Source organism: Dermochelys coriacea, chromosome 3 (genome assembly GCF_009764565.3).
Source record: "Dermochelys coriacea isolate rDerCor1 chromosome 3, rDerCor1.pri.v4, whole genome shotgun sequence".
NCBI classification, from domain to species: Eukaryota; Metazoa; Chordata; order Testudines; family Dermochelyidae; genus Dermochelys; species Dermochelys coriacea.
Genome location: NC_050070.1, coordinates 3,092,661 through 3,112,855, shown reverse-complemented (window position 1 = coordinate 3,112,855; position 20,195 = coordinate 3,092,661). Strand labels below are relative to the sequence as shown.

The following is a 20,195-nucleotide window of genomic DNA, read 5'->3' as shown; positions in this document are numbered from 1 at the left end:
CTTCTTCATGGTTCAATGTACTGCAGACTTTTGTATTAAAGCATGGAACTAAGCTGCCCTGGGGGAAGCTGGATAGGGACAGTTTCATATAAACATATTTGGTTTCTTTCTTAGCGTTCAATTCTGGGACAAATTGCGTGGAGCCCTTTACTCCTATTTTCAAGAGCCCAGAATAGCCTGGTGATAGCTCCAAGCAGCCAAGCCTCAGAGTACTTAGTGCTTGAAACCATCAGTGTCAGTGTAAATAATCAAGGGAAGAAAAAAAAATCTGCCCCGTCTTCAACTTCTTCTCTGGTTCATTAAGGCTGACAAGTATCTCAAGCAGTTATAGTGATTTCCCAATGCGGTTTGGACTCTGCACCATCCTTTAGAAACATTACCTCATCCAACTCAGTTTGCAGCGGCTCTTTAATAAGCCACATCCCTAACTGGGCAGTTGAGCCTAAGAGGCTGTAGATGGACACACTAAATACTTGGCAATTCTCTGTTTTAAAACAACTCTTCACATTCCCAGACTGCATTACTCATTTCTTCCATAAGACAAACCTTGTTTATAAAAAGTTACCGTGAAGTTTTGGTTAACTGCAGGACCCCCGACAGGCCTAAGAGCCACACTAACTGTTTGGTGGTGTATTCGACAGAGCGTTAATTTGTTCCAGATCACTGATGGGGTAACGAGAAGATATTTACAAAGGCCACCAGAAATCCTTTTCAAGAAGGATCACAGATATGTTATTAGTGCATTGAAATGGCATTGCCTGGCACAGGACAGGTCCAATTCCATTCCGCAGTTCCTTGTCCTCTTACTGGGGGTAAAGTTCCACAATCATTGCATGGCCCTGAAATGGAGAAGCAAAGCATGGTTACTTTAGTCTGAAAGGCACTGTCTGTAGTAAACATACAAGCCACCAGAAGAGCTTCATTTCCAAAGGATGTTAGTCATATTGTAGGAACTGGAAGAGATTAATAGCAGGCGTTTACTCAGTGGCAGCACGCTACGAACATCGGTTGGATTATCTGGTGCCGTTCCTGAAGCACTGCACGAGGCAATACTTTCCTTTCAGGGGATGGGATTAGAAAGTATGTCGCAGACTACTCAGGAGCGTCCTCCTCACCCAAATTAGAATGGTTACTCAGCTTCCACAGAGAGTCTCAGCTAGCCCTCTTTAGATTGGTTTACTGAGGATAGGACTGGTCTGGATGTGACCTCTCAAGTTACTGAGTAAGCCAATCTACTGCCGCTAACCACAACTGCTTCACAATAATAGGTGTAATACTTCTCTAGAGCTTTCCAAGAGCCACTGGAAAGCAGGTGGTACCTGCCTTTTTCACACAGAGGTTCTTGTTCCTTACATGGGGAGATGGAACCTAACAAGCCAGACTTCAGTAAGATCCTCAGGGTTCATGAGACAGTGAAAACCACCCCCGCCAAAACCACAGCAGAGTAAAGAAGCGTGTTTGAATCATTCCTCCCTTTCATACTATATCAACAGGGACATGGAGCACTGGCCACCAAATCAGGGTCACTCTCAGACAGCACTGAAATGCTGCAAAAGCAAGACTGGCTGGCTCCTTCGCCCAGCTGCCTGGACAGTATTACGGCCACTTGACAGTAACAAACTGCACCGATGTCTGACGTGCACAGGACATGACTTCTCAGTCCCAAGAGGACCAGAGGAATTCCTGCCCTTCTCAGCACAGGGCACAATGCTAGCAAGCCTGTGCAGCCATACCTGTCCTCCCGCAGCACATGCGGCGACCACACCGTACTGCCCTCCTTCCTTCTTCAGCCTGTGAGCCGCAGTCATCACTAAACGGCAGCCAGTGGCACCAAAAGGGTGCCCCAGAGACAGGGAGCCACCCCACTTATTGAACTTCTCCAGCGGCGGGGCTCCAACCTGCAAGAACAAACCAAAGGAACAGGTTTGCCCACCTCTGCCTCCAAGGAGCCTGTCCCGCTCCCTCCGAGTCCTTCCCGCCGCAGATGATCACACGCGGCCAACATGGAGATCAGGGACTGAAGAGACCTACTAGGCCAGCTAGTCTCTGCTGCTGGTGCGCTCCCGAGAGCTTACATGGGTGTTTCACTGCAGTGTGAGCAAGTATGAGGCTTTATGGTGATAGGATGCCATCTACAGCCAGTTAGCTGCTAGAGGACAGTGGTTTAATCTCACCCATCATTTCTACTGAGAAACGTTAGCCGCACAGCTCTAGGGTCTTTGCTTCTCTTTGTGCTGAAGTGCCAGAGGTCATGTCAGAGTAGCTACAGCTCCTCAAGATAGGAAGAACTGAACCAAATTATTGATATTTAGGAAACTGGAGTATTTCTCCCTTGTATAAACACAATACGGGCCTTAGAACTGCTATGCCGTTCAGATATGTTTTTACAGCAAGGAATTAAAATTACAAAAGCAACACTGACCTTAAAACCTGCTTCCTCATTATGTCCTTACCTTAGACTTTCTGCCCATGTAGTTTTGTGCAAACCAATCCGAATCCATAGCTTTCAAGTTAGCCAAAATTTGCCCCTAGAAGGGAGAGGGGGAAAAGACTCAAGGACTACAGCAGACTCAGAATAAAGTACAGTAAAAGCTGTGTTATCTGGCCCTGTAGCAACCGGAAAGCTCTATACACCGGCATTTCTAATCTTCATAGAAAGTCCAGTTTATAGTCTGCCTGGTGCCTGCCTGGCTCCCCGGAAGCAGCAACATGTCCCTGCTGCTCCTAGATAGAGGCTCAGCAGGTGGCTCTGCACACTGCCTCCGCCCACAGGCGCTGCCCCCGCAGCTCCTATTGGCCGTGGTTCCCAGCCACTGGGAGCTGCGGAGCCAGTGTTCGGGGCAGGGGCAGCACGCAGAGCCACCTGCTGCGCCTCCGACTAGGAGTGGTAGGGACAAGTCGCTGCTTGTGGGAAGCTGCCCAAGGTGAGCCCCCTCCCCGCTCCTGGATCTGGCACCCCAAAACCCCAGCCCCCTACCTTGAGCCCCCTCCTGCACCAAAACTCCCTCCCTCTTAGTTAAGTAGCATTTTTCACTTACCGGCACCCCCCATTCCCAACTATCCCAACATGCCAGATAGAAAAGCTTTTACTGTATATGGTGGAGTACAAACAAGTTAGGAGTATCTTAGTTTCCTAAGTGATCAAGAAGGATCAACACAGCTGGTTGTACACAAAGAGCGCAAAGGAACATCGTTTGCATGAGCCTTGTCCCAGTCAGATGACACCTTAGAGAGAAACATTGCCTCTGATTAACTGAATAAACTGTCTGCACAGAGCACTTCAGCACAGACTAACTGTTCATGTACAGAATCATAGTGTGCATATATAACACCCTACGTCCGATGAAGGAAACTGAGTAACAGAGCTCTTTCCACTCCTGATATAAAACGAGACGAAATATCCTTGCTATAGATCTCACGCAGGAGAACCCAGATCTGCAACCCAAGACACATTGGTGTGTTACCTCTTCCATGCATGTTCCTGTGCAGATACTTACAGCGAAAGCTTCGTGAAATTCAAACACATCAATATCGGCCATTGTTAGACCAGCCCTCTCCAACACCTTGGGAGTACCATACGTTGGCCTAAAGAGTCAGAAAAGCAAGTGACATTAATGCATGTGTTCCATGGACTCCACCCCCCTTCCTTCACTACAATCCCTATTACATCCTCATCGCTCTCAAAATGGGGCTGCAGCATTTAAGATGCCAAACAAGTAAGTGCTCACAAAGCTTTCAGCCTCTCCCACTTAAACTGATGTACAACCCAAAAGTCACCACCACCCCATACAGAGATGCATTAAGCAGGTGAAGATGAGCATTTCACCCCATTTCTAAAGTTAATTGACTTCTTTTGGCTTCATGTGCAAGTCTGGCAAGTCCAGATATCAAATCCAATTAGCTGGATTTTAATCACATTCAAATTCTCCATGTCTTGAGATGTATGCTAACATCAACACTAATGAATCATCAAATTGTAGGACTGGAAAGGACCTTGAGTGGTCATCTAGTCCAGCCCCCTGCACTCAAGGCAGAACTAAGTTTTAGATCATCCCTGACAGGTGTTTGTCTAACCTGCTTTAAAAATCTGTGATGGAGATTCCACAACCTCCCTGGGCAATTTATTCCAGTGCAAAGTCTTGTGACTTGTTTCTTGGATGGCTATGGCAGCTTAATACTGCCACATGTATCAATAACCTGAGGCAACACCGTGCCATGCCATATAACTGTGTACCCATATAACTGTGTACCCATATAACTGTATTACTGTAATCCATCTCAGCTCTTCCCTATTCTTAATCACCTCCATTTGTTGCATCATGTCTTGTACTCAGATTTTCTCAGCGCTTTGAGGCAGGGCCCAGATCTGTGTCTGGTTGTGACGCACCTAACTAAATGCTCACACATTCTACAGCAAGTGAAGCATTTAGTGATAGTAACTGATAATGTCCAGCAATGCTAAGTGTTTGACTATGCTGTCCATAAGCTATGACCTACCCCAGCAGGAGCTGGTCCTTTGGATCCTGGGACACGTACACAAAATCCCTACACAAGAAAAGCACCATTAGTACCAGAACAGAAAAAAAAAGCAAGACCAACTTTCAGAAGCCAGATGGAACGGTTCCTTCTACCTTAGGTAGGCCTTTGGTTTATATCCCATCGCCAGAGCCTTCTCCTCAGACATAATCAGAACAGCCGAAGCACCATCCGTCTGAAACAGCCAGACAAACTCAGTTAGGCAATTACTCACAGAGCACCCACACCATGCAAAGGCAACAAGTCTCTAAGTGTTTGTACAGGGCCCCAGTTGCTGTAGCAGACACAATCGTAGTACAAACAAACAATACACAAGAGCGTAAATACAAATGCTGCTCTATAAACTTATCTGTAACCATCCACCAGAATAAAGAAAAGGAGTACTTGTGGCACCTTAGAGACTAACAAATTTATTTGAGCATAAGCTTTCGTGAGCTGCAGCTCACTTCATCGGATGCATTTGGTGGAAAATACAGTGGGGAGATTTATATACACACACAGAGAACATGAAACAATGGGTTTTATCATACACGCTGTAAGGAGAGTGATGATAAAACCCATTGTTTCATGTTCTCTGTGTGTGTATATAAATCTCCCCACTGTATTTTCCACCAAATGCATCCGATGAAGTGAGCTGCAGCTCACGAAAGCTTATGCTCAAATAAATGTTAGTCTCTAAGGTGCCACAAGTACTCCTTTTCTTTTTGCGAATACAGACTAACACGGCTACTACTCTGAAACCCATCCACCAGAAAGTTACATTACAAGTCACAAGTGTCTGCTTCTAATCGATTAGGCTGTGGAACAAACAAGCTCCCAAGAAATCTGGCAGAAGCCCCAACACTTGGGATAAAGAACTAGGTAAAAATACACCGTAGGGAGCGATGCAGCACTGGTTGAGGCATATGGATAAGATGAGCTATGAGTGGGCTGGCCAAACCAGTAAGGCTGCTGTGATAGCAATAGCATACACAGATGCAGCTCTTTAGTAAATTCGTTTTTGGCAGAACGGTGGTCGGTGAATTTTGCGCGTAGGTGCCATTTTGGCAACTACAGTGCTTGCACAGTCTGAGTTTCACAGCACTGTAATTGGTTCATGTATGCAAAACTAAACACTAATATTTTACAGCACAGTGTCCTTGATGCATCGATTTTATGCGGTCTCAAAAGGAGAGTGTGTTCCCAAGTTAACCTACAGCTCTGCTGTATGCAGTGTCCCTTACATGCCGATATTTCACAGTGGGGTCAATCCTAAAGTACTATTACACCTCAGCAAGTTCCTGGGAACTCCAGGCAGAAAATGCTGTTGCTACTTGTGAAGCCCCAGCGTTACTTGTAGCACAAAGAAAGGAGCAGTTATTGCAAAACATTAACAGGATCTAAACACTAGAGCATCTCCTTTGTGCTGCACATGGGGACAAGACACATACCTCATGCATTCTGGGGGAGACTTTCAAAGGCATGGAGGGCAGTTTGAATGAAGTTGGGTGCCTAAGTCACTGGGAATTGGGTGTGTAACTCCCATTTGTGCCTTGGGAAATCTTCCCCTGTCCTCTTCCGAGGGCAATTATAATGAAGCCAACAGGTAAAGCAGCCTCAAGTCTTTACAATGAACCTTTTGTTTTTTTTCGAGGGTTTGCTAAATTAAAATTTGTTTGAGAAAATGCAAGTGTCACTTTGCAACTTTAAGTGGATGACATTATGGAAAAGCCAATGAAGTCATAGTAACGTTAACATCACAGAAATATAATCTAGGTAGCTGCAATAGGTAGAAAAATAGACCACTCTCACATATTGCTACACAAATGGATGGAAGTGTACATTACCAGGAAGGAGGAGTTGGCAGCTGTGACAGTCCCATAAGGTTTGACAAAAGCAGCTTTCAGTTTACCCATCTGCTCCATTGAAGAAGGACGGACTCCATTATCTCTGATAACTGTATCTTTGCCTGTTAAAACACAGCATTAACTTCAGAAGGAAATGGGTATCATACCCCACTTTGCAGAAAAGAACTCGAGAGAGAGCGAGCAAGTGAGCAAGAGTGAGAGAAAGTTCTATTTTCCATGGAAAAAGGAATGCAAAGAAAGAAGGGAGGTGTCATTCGTTTCATTTGATTTCTTGCCAAAATAGTTTAGTGTTAAGGGAACAGTCTTGAGTATTGAAAAAATTCTGCTTCTTTCAAATTGATGATTTTCTGAAATAAGTTTTCTAAGGAGCACAACTGGCATGTGCTTCATCACACTGGCACTTTTACTAGGGTTGTTTTTAAACCGGACTTGTTATTCCTTGCAAACACACGCTTGCCTGTGGTGTACATTGTTGCTTGTTAAGTCTTTGATACAAAGAGCAGGAGGATTCCTCACCTGTGAGCTCCAGATCTGCCCCATACTAAGGCAATAATCACCAAATAAGCAGGGATATGGAGTAGGGTGCTTCAAGATTTAGATCACAGACTCAGCAAGGACACATGCTCCTAGATCACTACTTTCTTGTGCAGGGACAGGTTGTAAATTAAAGGTTTTAAATAGACTTGACACTGCTGAGGAGTGAAAGCGTGCCGAGAGATACAGAACTCCATGACCTGGAGACCTGGCCACTTTCCCTTATAAAGGGAGTGGCACTATTTTGGGTCAGTATTAGAACACACGGCTTTTACCTGGCACTTTGAAGGGTATCACGTCAGTGAGCAGCCCCTCATCCTGGGCTTTCCTGGCCAAAGTGTGGGAACGGAGGGCGTACTCATCTTGTTCTACACGGGAGATAGCAAAGGCAGCAGCCAACCGGTCTGCTGAGTGTCCCATGGTCTCACTGGTGGAAAACTCTGCTACAGCTGGGAGCTAGAAGAAAAGGAAGCAAAAGGTAAGCATATGTAAATACCATCTGTTCCAATGGTGGCTGTGGGCACCAAACTATACTATACCACTGTAATTTAATTCTTGGTTATGTTTCATACCTGTAAATCCTTGAAGTCCTCCATTTATAACAGAGTGATTAGCTTTGTACAAATAATGCACATTATCTTACTAAGATCCACTAAGATCAAATAAACTAGAGGAATCCCCACTTCTGAACCACAGGAATGCCCAAACTTTGACTGAGTAAAGGCCATGCTAGCCACTTGCCAGGGGTTTGAGGACTGGTCCCAAGTTGCACACAATGAGGAAGATAGCAGCGGGCCTTGTATTTAATATGGAGCTGCAGACCAGAGAGACTACAGGCCCCAAAATGAAGTCAGGCCAGGCTGCTCGGAGTAATGCATACTGAGGCCTGCAGCCTCCATGGCCCACACCTCCATAGGAAGTAGTATGCAACACAAGTGAGCCAAATTCAAGTCATCCCTTATTTAGGATTTAGTCCTCCTCCATCCTGAGAGAATGGATGACAGCTTCAATCACACACGTGAGCCGAGACTCCCATGCTGGTGGATGTGCTATTTTTAGGGCCCTTCATTTTCAGTTTTTCCCAGGAATTTATCAGAGTTTAACTCCACAAACCGGGGAAAAATCAGTGCAAACACAATTCATAATTTTTCTGGGTAAATATCGGGGTTTGTTTTGGTGGATGGAAAGATGGGGAAGAAAGTATTCAGTGGATTAATGCTTTGAATTTCGTTCAATGTGGTTTGCTGCAGAACTAAAACAGAACTCAAAACACGCCACCTCAGAGTTAAGAAAACAATACATCTCTAATCCCCAAATAAAACTTTTCATCTGAATAAAGTTTACTGTTACATTTAATAATTGAATCACACCATTTGCAGTGCATTTACTCAACTTCATCCTTTTCTCCTGTTTTTATTTTTTTAAAAACTTTCTAATACTTCCTTGCATTTGGAAACGTATTCTGAGACCGATTTTCATTTTCTTCCCATTTTAGTGGGTGAAATCTTTAAACCATTATCTGCTAACAGCTTGAAATGCATACATGGTGGTGTGAGATTCATCAGTACGTTCCGATGCGCAAGCACATGCACTTCAGAGCTTGCGTGCGTGCCTCTTTGTTTATTGTGCATCTTCTAGACTAATACAGAGCCTTACTTCAACAGGCAGCTTTGCATATAAACACAGACTAATGTATCATCATAATACATATATCTCATGCCATGTATTGTATTTTCCTAATAAACTGAATAATGTTTTTTGTAAAACCCGAGAATTTTTCAGTAAAAATTGGTTTAAACTGCAAATGAAAGGGCTTAGCTATTTTCCTGTTCTGGGAGTCTGCAGAATTCAAATCTGGGTCTCTTATCTCTCAACTGCACTTTGAGTCTCTGCACTTGTACCATTAACAAAAGATAAAGGATTCTTTATTAATAGTATGTGTGCAAAAATAGCCTCTCTGGTGAGGACAGAACTCCAGGAGCCTTCAAATCATTCACTGTGAATAAAACCCTTTTCTTACCCATTTCCACCACTTTACAAGTCACCTTTCCTCCGACCATGAGAACAGGTGGAGGGGCTCCCTTTACATCACGAAGTGGAGAGAACACTATCTAAATGGGCAGGCTGTCCTTTCTCACCTATTATTATGAAAGCATTCAATATCCTGCAGGATTGGGCCCTGGAGAATAAATGGATTTTGTATTTAAAAGGTGTCAGTCAGACGCACACTCCCATTAATAGTGGGAGGGAAATGTTTTCCTCTGCATTCACTGTGTTGAAAATGCACCCGATGTGTCACTACTAGCTTGAAGAGCAATTCATTTTGTCCCTCAAACTCCAGGTTCTAAGAGTTTCAGAAGGTCAAGACGAATTGCACAGTATTTAGGCTGGTAGGGTAAGTTTGCCCGTTACACATTTTAGTATCTTCAGTAAACTATGTGTAACGGGCAAACTTACCCTACCAGCCTAAATACTGGCTGTAATCTTCTTCTTTGCTAGGAGTTCAATGAGCTGGGAAAAAGGTATTTTGAAGTTTAAATTGGTGAAGCTCACTAAGTGCTAGCCTGACTGTCAGGGAACCATGTAGGCAAAAGCCATACGTAATTCCTCAAAGAATTTTAGGAGCTATGCTAATTCATTGAAATCTCGGCCTACACCTAGGCAGTTGGCACAATGCAGAAGAACCATAGTCTGCACCCCCAATTATCCATCACCATGTTGAATTCTCCACAGGGGCAAAATTATATTCCTTTCCTCTAGAGTGTGTGTTATTTTACAAGTGGCTATCAAATGGCAAACTACAAAGGAGGACAGAATTGAGAACCCTAGACGCCTACTGAGAGATGGAAAGGAGGAGATTTACCTCTGGGGCAAAGTAATCAGGACGGATTTTAACAACCAGTGCCAGTCTCTGGCCCAAGGTCTTGGCCCTGTTAAGGGAGAGCAAAGTCTTCCTCATCTTCCTGCTGTGACGAATTGGAACATCCGACATTAATTCCACACCACCAGCTACCACCACATCACACTGGCCAGATGCAATCAGACCGACACCTACAGGAAGCGATGGAAAAGATCATCAGAAGCGTGGGTGGACATCTTTAAAAGAAGCTGAAATACTTTCACTTACTGAAGAGAAGCAACAACTAATCAAGGATTTCTTAGGAGCAGATGCAACCAACAGAAACATCTCTAATCAAAAGTTTTTCACAAAATGAAACTCCAAAAAACCTTTGTTTCAGGTCTATTGAAATGTTTCATTTCTATAAATTCAAAACTTTTTTTTTCTGATTTTGACAAAATTAACAATATTCTAAATATTCTCCTGTCTTCTGTAATTTTGCTTCTACTTCCCACTATTTTCATGCAAGAAACTGAGGCAACAATATCCCTCAAACAATTTGGGGTAGAAACCTGGATCTTCAATTTTTGCTCAATTTGGGCTATACTGAAGATGACATTAACATAAAAGGCTACAACTTTGTCAAGTTCAGGTCTTTACCTTTCAGTTTTAATGGACAATTTTGAATCTGAGTGGAGACTGCACCGGAATGAAGCTGATGATCAAGAGCTCCTGAAGCCCTGGAACATGTACTTCAAAAATCTCTGCTAAATTTTACTGAACCAGTGGTTCAGTAGAGGCCCCCCATCTAAGCCTCCTCCAGACACTTAACTGTGTTCATTAAGATGTGCAGGTAAGACAGGGGAAAAGAAGAGAGGCTGCTAATGCCATCTTCTAATGTACTACCTGTTCTTTCAGCCAACATACCTGTGGTCATAGCTTGGTTTGAAGAGATGCAAGCCATAGTGACTGTGTGGGCTGGAGTTTTATCTGAGAAGCCAGCTCCCAAGGCAGCCTATGGGCAACACAAGATAATGATTAAAAAACCCCACCAGCTCGACCTCGCAGTGCTTGCTTCTTGAAACATTAAATGCCAGACATCTTTGCAGAATTTAAGCTGCAAACGTGTCAAGTTTCCACCTACACAGCTGAGGTAAGGCATTCTGCACGCGTTCACTATGAAGAATCTTCCTTCTATTGCAAGCAGAGAGCTGGTCTGCTGCCTGCCTCTCAAAGCTCTTTATCAAACTACACAGGCAACCATTGGCAGACCCTAAATGGACAAATTCCTCTTATGCAACACAGCACTGTATTTTTGATAACTTAATATATTTTTGCTTCATCCGATCATCTATTATTTATAGATGCAAGAAAATAAATGTAATTTTGTTTGAGAACTTGAATACACTGCAGTAGAATACAAGCTGTAATTTACATACAACTGAACATTAAATGTTTGCGGCAGACCAAGCTTTCCTGAAAGTAAGGATGTATAATGGGAATAACAACAAGCTTTAACAGAGCAGGGAGTGGAGGCCTGTGTCACAAAAGAATAACTATTCTGGAATACGTGTTGCCATAAGACGACACACCTTAATTGACACATGGCCAACTAGTTTAAAGTTCAAACCTTCTCTGGAAGTTAAAATTAAACCATTCTCAGTTGACTGACAGGAGGTCAAAGAAAACACTTGCACATACAAAAATAAACTGCTGATTGAATCTGAGCAGTACTGGTAACAACAAGCCCAGTTAGGAGAAATTATGTAATAAGTTTTAGGTGGGATCCTTTTTGGTGGAATGGCGCTGGCTGCTGCCCAGAACACCAGCTGAGGTTTCAGAAGCTAGGTTGATTAGAGCAGAATCATGTCTAATGTTATGGAGATGGCTTTACAGTACCAGATTTCTACACTCTTTTCCTTGTATTATATATAGTCACTTCTCTCTTTACATCTGCCACCAGGAAAGGCAGCTAAGCTGGCACTCTCCAGAGCACTCAAATGCTGCATCTTGGTTCGACCAGCTTTATTTTTCAAAAAATATTGTAGTGTTATCTAGTATTTCTGGCAAACCAGAGCTTGATCCCAAGTGGACATTCAAGCAGAATGATTAATCATCCCTTACCATCCCATACCCTTACCTTTCTGGTAATCCCCCAGGAGGGATTTCACAGTGCACACTATTAGAAATGACAGGATAGATTTATGATTTTAACAGGATGGGAGCGCCATTTAATTACTTGAAGCACAACACAGTGTGACTGGCTTATTTTCCCAATCCACAAGGAGCAGCGATGAACTCATAGGGGTTAGTTCACTCAGGTTAGCTTTTTAAACCAGCTTTACAGAATACCTGCTTCATTTAACCCACCTCTCTAGCAACATTGCTTGTTTTCACCTCCTGGATAACTGTGCCATAAACAATGTAATCAACAACCTCCTTCGGGACATTGGTCTGGTTCAGCAACCCTCTGAAAGAAGAAGTCAGACAAGAAAATCTGCACCAACGAATGAAGTGGTAACTTTGCCAAGGTCCCCAGGCACCCAATTTCAAAAGCTAGCCTGAAAAACAGGGACAACAGTGAGCGTGCTTCCCTAATTCAGAGACGAGGTTGCATATATAGCTGCCCACAGAAAGAGCTGTGATCATCAAGTGGAAATGGACTCAAAATAAAAAAGGGAAACTCCACTTCTTCTTCATTAACAGTCGTCCCCACCCCCTCAATGCTCAAGTGGTTACTACCTCTCTTCCACAGCTTGGGGCAGCCTCAAGTCAAAACTAGGGGAGAGAAGAGTGTGTCAGATGTCAAGCCAGCCTATCCCTCAGTGTTTGAACATCTACTGTTTCTACAGGGATACACAGAAGACAAGCAGCAATTTTTTCATATTTCCATACAAAATACTGTATACAAATGCTCCAGGATATTCGTACAAACAAGCCTATACACCTCTGTACCCCATTGCAGGGATAGATTTTATTTATATTTTTATATATATATATATATATATATATATATATATAAAAACTAAAATAAACACAAATTTGAATTCTGACTTCCTCAAACCATCATGTAAAAGGTAAGAGTAAACATGATGCAGGTAGGGGTCCCTATGGCAACTTACTAATGCTACTACCAAATCCAAGCACCCAGTGCACACCACCAGCCTGCAGTCCATGAAAATAAAGTGCACTGTTTGCACACCGCCAGTCAATCAGATTGACTATCTGAAGGGGGGTTCCAAAGAGGATGGAGCTAGGCTGTTCGGTCATCTGCCACCACTGAGAACAAGTAGTAATGGTCTCAAGTTGCAGTGGGGGAGGTCTTGGTTGGATAATTGGAACTACTATTTCACTAGGAGGGTGGTGAAGCACTGGAATGGGCTACCTAGGGAGGTGACGGAATTTCCATCCTTAGAGGTTTTTAAGGCCTGGGTTGACAAAGGGATGATTTATTTGGTGTTGGTCCTGCTTTGAGCAGGGGATTGGACTAGATGACCTCTGGAGGACTCTTCCAACCATAATACTCTATGAATCTCTCCTCTGGCTCCCCCTTGGCTACTGCATCAACCTCACAGCCAAGGCTTGGCATGACTCCAACCTAGCCTTCATCTTGGACCTTAACTCTTTCGGCAGCATGACCCCACTGTCCATCAACAATGCCAGCCCCATGCCCCAAATTCCTGCCTTCACATCTTCTTCCACACTGACCCCAGAGGTAAGTAAGGAATGACTTCCCAAGGTACCAGAACCCCATCTTTCCTCGTTCAAATCCCTCCTAGTGACCCTCCTTTCCCACAGGACCTGCAAACACGGTCAAATTGCAGGCTGGAGAAGGCATCGGAGAGAAGAGGGATGAAATGAGAGAGGAGAAAAACACACACATTACTAAGGTAGGTTTCAGAGTAGCAGCCGTGTTAGTCTGTATTCGCAAAAAGAAAAGGAGTACTTGTGGCACCTTAGAGACTAACAAATTTATTAGAGCATAAGCTTTCGTGCAGAAGTGAGCTGTAGCTCACGAAAGCTTATGCTCTAATAAATTTGTTAGTCTCTAAGGTGCCACAAGTACTCCTTTTCTTCTTACTACTAAGGTAGCTTTCCCTGGGTCTCAGTCACTGTCCCACTGTTTGCTCACTGTTCATTTTTTGTATTATACAGCGCCAAGCACATTTAATAGTAGATCATTTGAAGCAGAGCTGGCCAGGAGGATGACACAATGTCCCCCTATCATGCACTTAGACAGTGCCTTCCTTCTCAGTAGTATCACCATTTTGCACATAAATAACCAGAGATACAGAGGTGAAATGACTTGTCCTTGGTCACACAGCCGAGTGACAAAGCAGGGAATACAGCCTAGGAACCCTGGTTCCCACCATTATTATCAGCACTAAATCAACCTCCCAGCACAAAAGCCAGAGCCAGCTAGCTTTCTGAGCTCCTCTTCCACTCAATTCTTTTTTACTCACTGCAGTGAGGCTCTGGCCAAGTCATGCGGCATCAGATCTGCATATCTGGAAGTTAAGACAGATAGATTTACAAAATCATCCCTGAAGTTATTTTATCATACCATTCAGAGTATATATTAATAGAACAGACACAGTATGGCAACAGATGAGCAATCACGGAGCCTCTTCACTTAAAAATGGCTATTTCACAGCCTTGGTTTGTGGAGACAAAGGTGTCTATATGTGAAAAATCAACGTACAACTGCTGTATTAAGGAAAATCCTGAAAACAAGATATAGCAACAGCAAAAGTCGAAACTCTATCCCCTGCTTCCCCGGGAAGCGTTAGTAATGGCCATGATTCAGCTACAAAGTTAATGGTATTAAATAACAGGTTTCTAACAATCATCCGATGTAGTTTAAAGGTTTTTCACTCCTGCTGCTGCTATTGGACTATGCCTGGGTCCTGGAAGCAGTTTTCAATCATAGGTGCAGTCATGCGAATGGCATGTGAAGACAGATCCGTTGGGCTGAACGTTACTTACTGTGAACAGCGATCATATGTCAAGCCTAGAGAACCAAACATCCCAACCCAGCCCTTACACATCCCAGTATACACAGGGTTTTCTTTGTATTATTTAGTAATTCATCCTCAGTGCTCATCAGAATGTATTCTCTCCTTTCCCGAGCCAGACTGTCACACTGACTATGCCAGTTTCCTTACAGTTATTACAAAGAAGAGAGGAACCACTAGATCACCTCAGCCTAACATAAGGACCACATGGTTGCAGCTACAGCCTTAGTTGATTACAATCTTTTAGCTGGTGCTAATCCCTGTCAAGGAACAGTGGAGTTGCAAGATCTGTATTCTAACTCTTGGGGAAAATCAGATAACTTTGGAATGCCCAACCCCTTCAAGCTTGTAATATGTAGCAGGGCTCACATATAGTTTCAAATGTATAACAGCAACCAGTGACCTTGCCAAGATTAAAAACACAATACAAGAAGGAAGGGACCAAAACAAACCACCAAGTTGATCAACCCAGTAAAGATCAGAAAAATAAGTTGTTAAACTCCTGGCAGGTATTACATTCATTACTCTTTCCTATTAGGAGTCAGAGTAGCTACAAATGTCAGAACACTGAGCAAGCAAACATCAGGCACTGAATGAAGTGAAAGCAGTTAGAGAAGTACAAATATACCAAGCCCAATGTTTTACATTCTGATTCTACCTGAATCTTTTTATATGATTAACCAAAGCAAAGAGGTGTATTTTCTTTTCATACTTACGAGGTGCCAGACTGTAAAAATGGAATGCGGACCCCATCGACCACAACAATATTCTTCACACCATTTTTGGCTAAGGTTTTCTTACTCTTGGGCTGGACTGTTTGAAGAAAATATTTAAACAGCTGTTGGCTAGAATCTGAGCAAGTCTGCAGTAAGATTTTATTTAAAAAATAAATACTACTAGAAAGATTGGGTAAATGTTCTTCGGTGGCTAAGTCCTACATCAAGTAACTAGGAAGCCTGGATTGAATTCTTGTCTCCCCCATGGCATGCAGCCTGATCCTGGACAAGTCACTTTACTTTGCTGTATTCCAGTTTCCTCATCTGGGAAGTGATTCATTGAAGAGCATGCAGTGAGCCAACAGCAGAGTTGGGAACAAGACATCCAATTCCTGACTCCCATTCCCAGTTAGCACTAGGATACTGTGGCAACAGGTGCCTTTGAAATGCTGGATCACAGTAATTAGAAACAAAAGAGACCTACTTGAACACCAAATTCACCCTTTACCTCCCATCCCTTAGAGTAAGATAAAGTAATATATTGCAATACAGTAACATCTGGCTGATCACTGTCAGGGGCATTCTGGACTTGGTTCTAGAAAAATACAATTAATAAAAAGAAGCAATGGGTCACATTTCTAATGCAATCAGGGCTTAAGAGTCTCCTGACTTGTTAAAACAACAATATGAAGTGGCTGCGTTTAGAAGACCGAGAAGGGCCATGGGATGTAAAAGCTGCTTAAATACAGCTAAGTATGACCGCTTAAGCAAGTGAAAGGGCAAGTATGAAGATTCTGCCTAGTACTTGTGTTATTATAAGTGGGTTATTTGAGTAAAGCTAAGGGCAAGCATGAGCTATTTCCCAAATCAGAGTCACTAGGCCCAAAATGGTTCAGGGGACCACAGACACTGAGGATTAAAACAATCAACAGCTAAATGAAGCAGCACTTAAGAACCCCAGCAGCCATTTTTAGTATCTAACTGCATATACCCACATTAAAGCCTAAGCCCCTTACTCTGTGCCACCAACTGGACCTTATACCCAATACCACAAGCCTTTTCTGGCCAGGGACCATCTCTTTTGGTAGGCAGGAGGGCCTACCAAGCCTAGGTCATTACAGTTTATCCCCTTTTTGTATGGGTCCTCCAAGTTAGGACACTATCTCATCTATTATGGTCTGAGCTTTGGTTCAGGTCTTCTTCTGGGCTGTGGTGAGTCTCTTCTATTGCTTTTCTGCAGCTGTTACTAACAACCTCATGACAGGTTTCAGAGTAGCAGCCGTGTTAGTCTGTATTCGCAAAAAGAAAAGGAGTATTTGTGGCACCTTAGAGACTAAAATTTATTAGAGCATAAGCTTTCGTGAGCTGTAGCTCACGAAAGCTTATGCTCCAATAAATTTGTTAGTCTCTAAGGTGCCACAAGTACTCCTTTTCTTTTAACAACCTCATGGGATTCTTAGGGTCAATAGGGCTGCCTACACAAAGACCATCCTATCTCCCAAAACCAGTGCCAGACAAGCTCCGTCAGTTCCCGATCCTAAGGAAGGATGTCTCTCTCACTTTCTGAATTTCCTTCTGGTTAGATGAGGAAAACCAATTAAAAGTCAGTTTCACTGTCAGGTTCCCAATGCTGCAATGGAGTTGCAAAAACTCCAGAGAAAGCTTTGTTTTAAAATATATTTTAATATATTTCCATTGGACTTAGGTTTTATAAAATGAACCAAATATTAACTGACCTCCTCTCTTGAATTGTGCACATTGAGTTCTTCTCCCCTCACCTTTTTTCACATTTTCCACATTCCATATCAATAGGATATTGACTATCTTGACATAGCAGGATATATAAACTCTACCGAACATTAGGATGCATCGGATATCAAGGTGTATCATGCCATTTTATAGCTGCCTGCTACCAACTCTGATAGTCTTCAGCCAACGGTAGGATTTGCACTCCATATCTTCTCTACAAAAGTTGGGACTCATCTCTGACATATTAGAAACATGTGAGATGCAAGGTGTTAGGTTTTAAGACTATTTTAAACACTGACATTTGCTATATGTTAGGAATCGGGAGCTATATCTAATAGCCATAGAGTTAAAGGAATAAGTACACAAATCAGAAACATTAGTTTTGTTTGTCCTCATAAGAAAGGGACTGACAGAAAAGGAATTTTTATCCAGTCTAAAAATAAGGAAGTCCTACAGTCTAGAGGATTGGAGTTTTGTTATTAAAAAAAGGAAAGTTAGGGAACAATTCTTTACAAAGCAACCTCATTGCATAAAGATTAAATTCTCTTTAATAAGGCAATGTAAGATGAGCACCCTTGCTTTATGAAATATGCTTATGTAGAAGAGAAAAATCAGATATTTAGTAGATTTGTTCTTTTCACAGACCAGCTTTGATGTACTGGAAAAATATTTTGGCAACATATTCCTGTGTTCATAGTTTTAGAAATGTACTCTGAAAAAAAAGGAAGATTACTGTATTTCTGTATCTGTCTGGGATAGGTGCAGGGATGGGGAAGCATCTTGCAAATTTAATCTTTCAGCAGTGAGGTTTTTAGCTCTTTACCTGCGGCATGTGACAGAGGGGAGCAGCTGAAGGATCTTGCAGCTGAAACACAAAAGACAGAGGCAAAACAATTATTGACAAAAAAAATTACCTATAATACTTTAAAATGTGCTACAATAGTAGGAAAAATTTAGACAAGTAATCTATGGTAATTGCACGTTTAGAGAAAAATTTTGTATACATTGTGTACAACCAGTTTGTGGGTTTTTCACAGCAACAGGGGAGAAAACCACTTTAAAAATAGGAAAAGTGGTTGTAAAAAAATCAGTGTCAAGGAGACTTGGGTGCAGTTGACACACCTGAATCTACTTTTAACCACTTTTTAAAAACAGCTAAATTGGCAGTGTCCTTTTACATGGCATCAACTTAATTTTTTAATAACGGGAAGAACACTTACAGAATCTGACAGCCCATGTGGAGGTAGCAGGGAGGCTTCTGATAGCACGGCTCAACATGGAAGTCATTTTGAAATCTAAAGCAGCAGAGGAGGGGAAAGACCACAGTTAGTTTCTTCAGAAGTTTCAGGATGGGCAAGCTACCCACTTCACACACAGCCGAAGAAAATGGAGATACGGAAGACCCATCAAGGTCAACCTAGTGTCCAGTGGGGGAGGGACTGTCTTGTTGTGGTGGGTTTGTACTGTGCCTAACACTGGAGCTTTAGGTGCGATTGCAATACAAGTCAATCATAATCATGCCTCTTCTAGGATCAGGATAGTACAATATGTTGCATGATGTTCTGGGCAGACCCATTTTAAAATGCCCCCCCCCCCCCCGCTGTTGGTTTGTTCACCCTAGCACTTCATCCCTTCCCGGATTAGTCACAAACCACCCCTGCCCATGCAGTGCCTCCTCCCGGAATCTGATCGGTACAGATGTGCGGGCCAGGCAGGATGAGCTGGGACCGCTACCCCCTGAGCTCAGCTCCCTGCAACCATCCTGGGGATCAGCTCCGGGGCAGGAGCACAGGCCACCTGTGCTGCCCAAGCCCTGCCCGCAGCTTCCCCCAGCCAGAGAACGCAGCTCTACTGCCGGCCCCAACCCCTCGCAGCCCGCCACAATCCTGCAGCCAGCCGACCGCCCCCACTCCATAGCCCCCCCGCTCCAGCCAGGCCCACCGCCTCCTTCAGCAAGCCCCACACCCCACCCCCGCAGCCACCCCCGAGCCGAACCCAACCCCCCGCCACAGGCCTCCCAAGCTGCTGTCGCTGCCCCCCCTTCCCACCCCGCACCCCAACCCCCCACCACAGGCCTCCCAAGCTGCTGTCGCTGCCCCCCCTTCCCACCCCAACCCCCCGCCACAGGCCTCCCAAGCTGCTGCCGCTGCCCCCCCTTCCCACCCCCTGCCACAGGCCTCCCAAGCTGCTGTCGCTGCCCCCCCCTTCCCACCCCCCCGCCACAGGCCTCCCAAGCTGCTGCCGCTGCCCCCCCTTCCCACCCCCCGCCACAGGCCTCCCAAGCTGCTGTCGCTGCCCCCCCTTCCCACCCCCCGCCACAGGCCTCCCAAGCTGCTGTCGCTGCCCCCCCTTCCCACCCCCCGCCACAGGCCTCCCAAGCTGCTGTCGCTGCCCCCCCTTCCCACCCCCCGCCACAGGCCTCCCAAGCTGCTGTCGCTGCCCCCCCCTTCCCACCCCCCGCCACAGGCCTCCCAAGCTGCTGTCGCTGCCCCCCCCCTCCCACCCCCCGCCACAGGCCTCCCAAGCTGCTGTCGCTGCCCCCCCCTTCCCACCCCCCGCCACAGGCCTCCCAAGCTGCTGTCGCTGCCGCCCCCGCGGGGATCCCGGAGCTCCACCCCCGCCCAGCGGGTCCCCGGGCGCCCCGTCCGAGCGAGGCGGGGGCGGGGGCTAGACCCCGCGCCGGGTCCCACCTCAGGGCTCGGCCACCGCTCCCGCCGCTAGGCGCTGGCAACTCGCTTCTCCCTAACGACGCCCGAAGGCCGCCCCGTCTCTCCCGGCCGCGCCCCGGCTCAGGAAAGACCCCTCCTGCCTCGCCCCATAGCTACCCGCGGCACTGCCTGATGGGAGCCCTCTCCTCCCCCCGTCTGTCTGACCCCCCACCCCGCACCTCGCCTCCGATGTAACGGGCAGAGGGAAGGCTTGGGTGCCTAGTGCGGGGGGCGGGCCAGGGCTCGGGTTC

General features: G+C 44.8%; 1 protein-coding gene across 1 annotated transcript; it reads right to left on the bottom strand.

Annotated features, from left to right (window-relative positions):
- Nucleotides 1-278: 278 nt before the first annotated feature.
- Nucleotides 279-20,052, bottom strand: HADHB (hydroxyacyl-CoA dehydrogenase trifunctional multienzyme complex subunit beta). Its single transcript, XM_038393989.2, has 16 exons — nucleotides 19,927-20,052; nucleotides 18,457-18,531; nucleotides 18,060-18,101; nucleotides 15,488-15,584; nucleotides 14,220-14,264; nucleotides 12,127-12,226; nucleotides 10,684-10,771; nucleotides 9,781-9,968; nucleotides 7,193-7,373; nucleotides 6,363-6,484; nucleotides 4,632-4,711; nucleotides 4,498-4,545; nucleotides 3,498-3,585; nucleotides 2,454-2,528; nucleotides 1,734-1,898; nucleotides 279-839 (listed from the first exon to the last, which is right to left on the bottom strand). The coding sequence occupies exons 2-16, from the start codon at nucleotides 18,521-18,523 to the stop codon at nucleotides 804-806; spliced, it is 1,422 nt and encodes a 473-aa protein (XP_038249917.1). The 5' UTR covers nucleotides 18,524-18,531; nucleotides 19,927-20,052; the 3' UTR covers nucleotides 279-803.
- Between the last annotated feature and the right edge of the window lie 143 nt (nucleotides 20,053-20,195).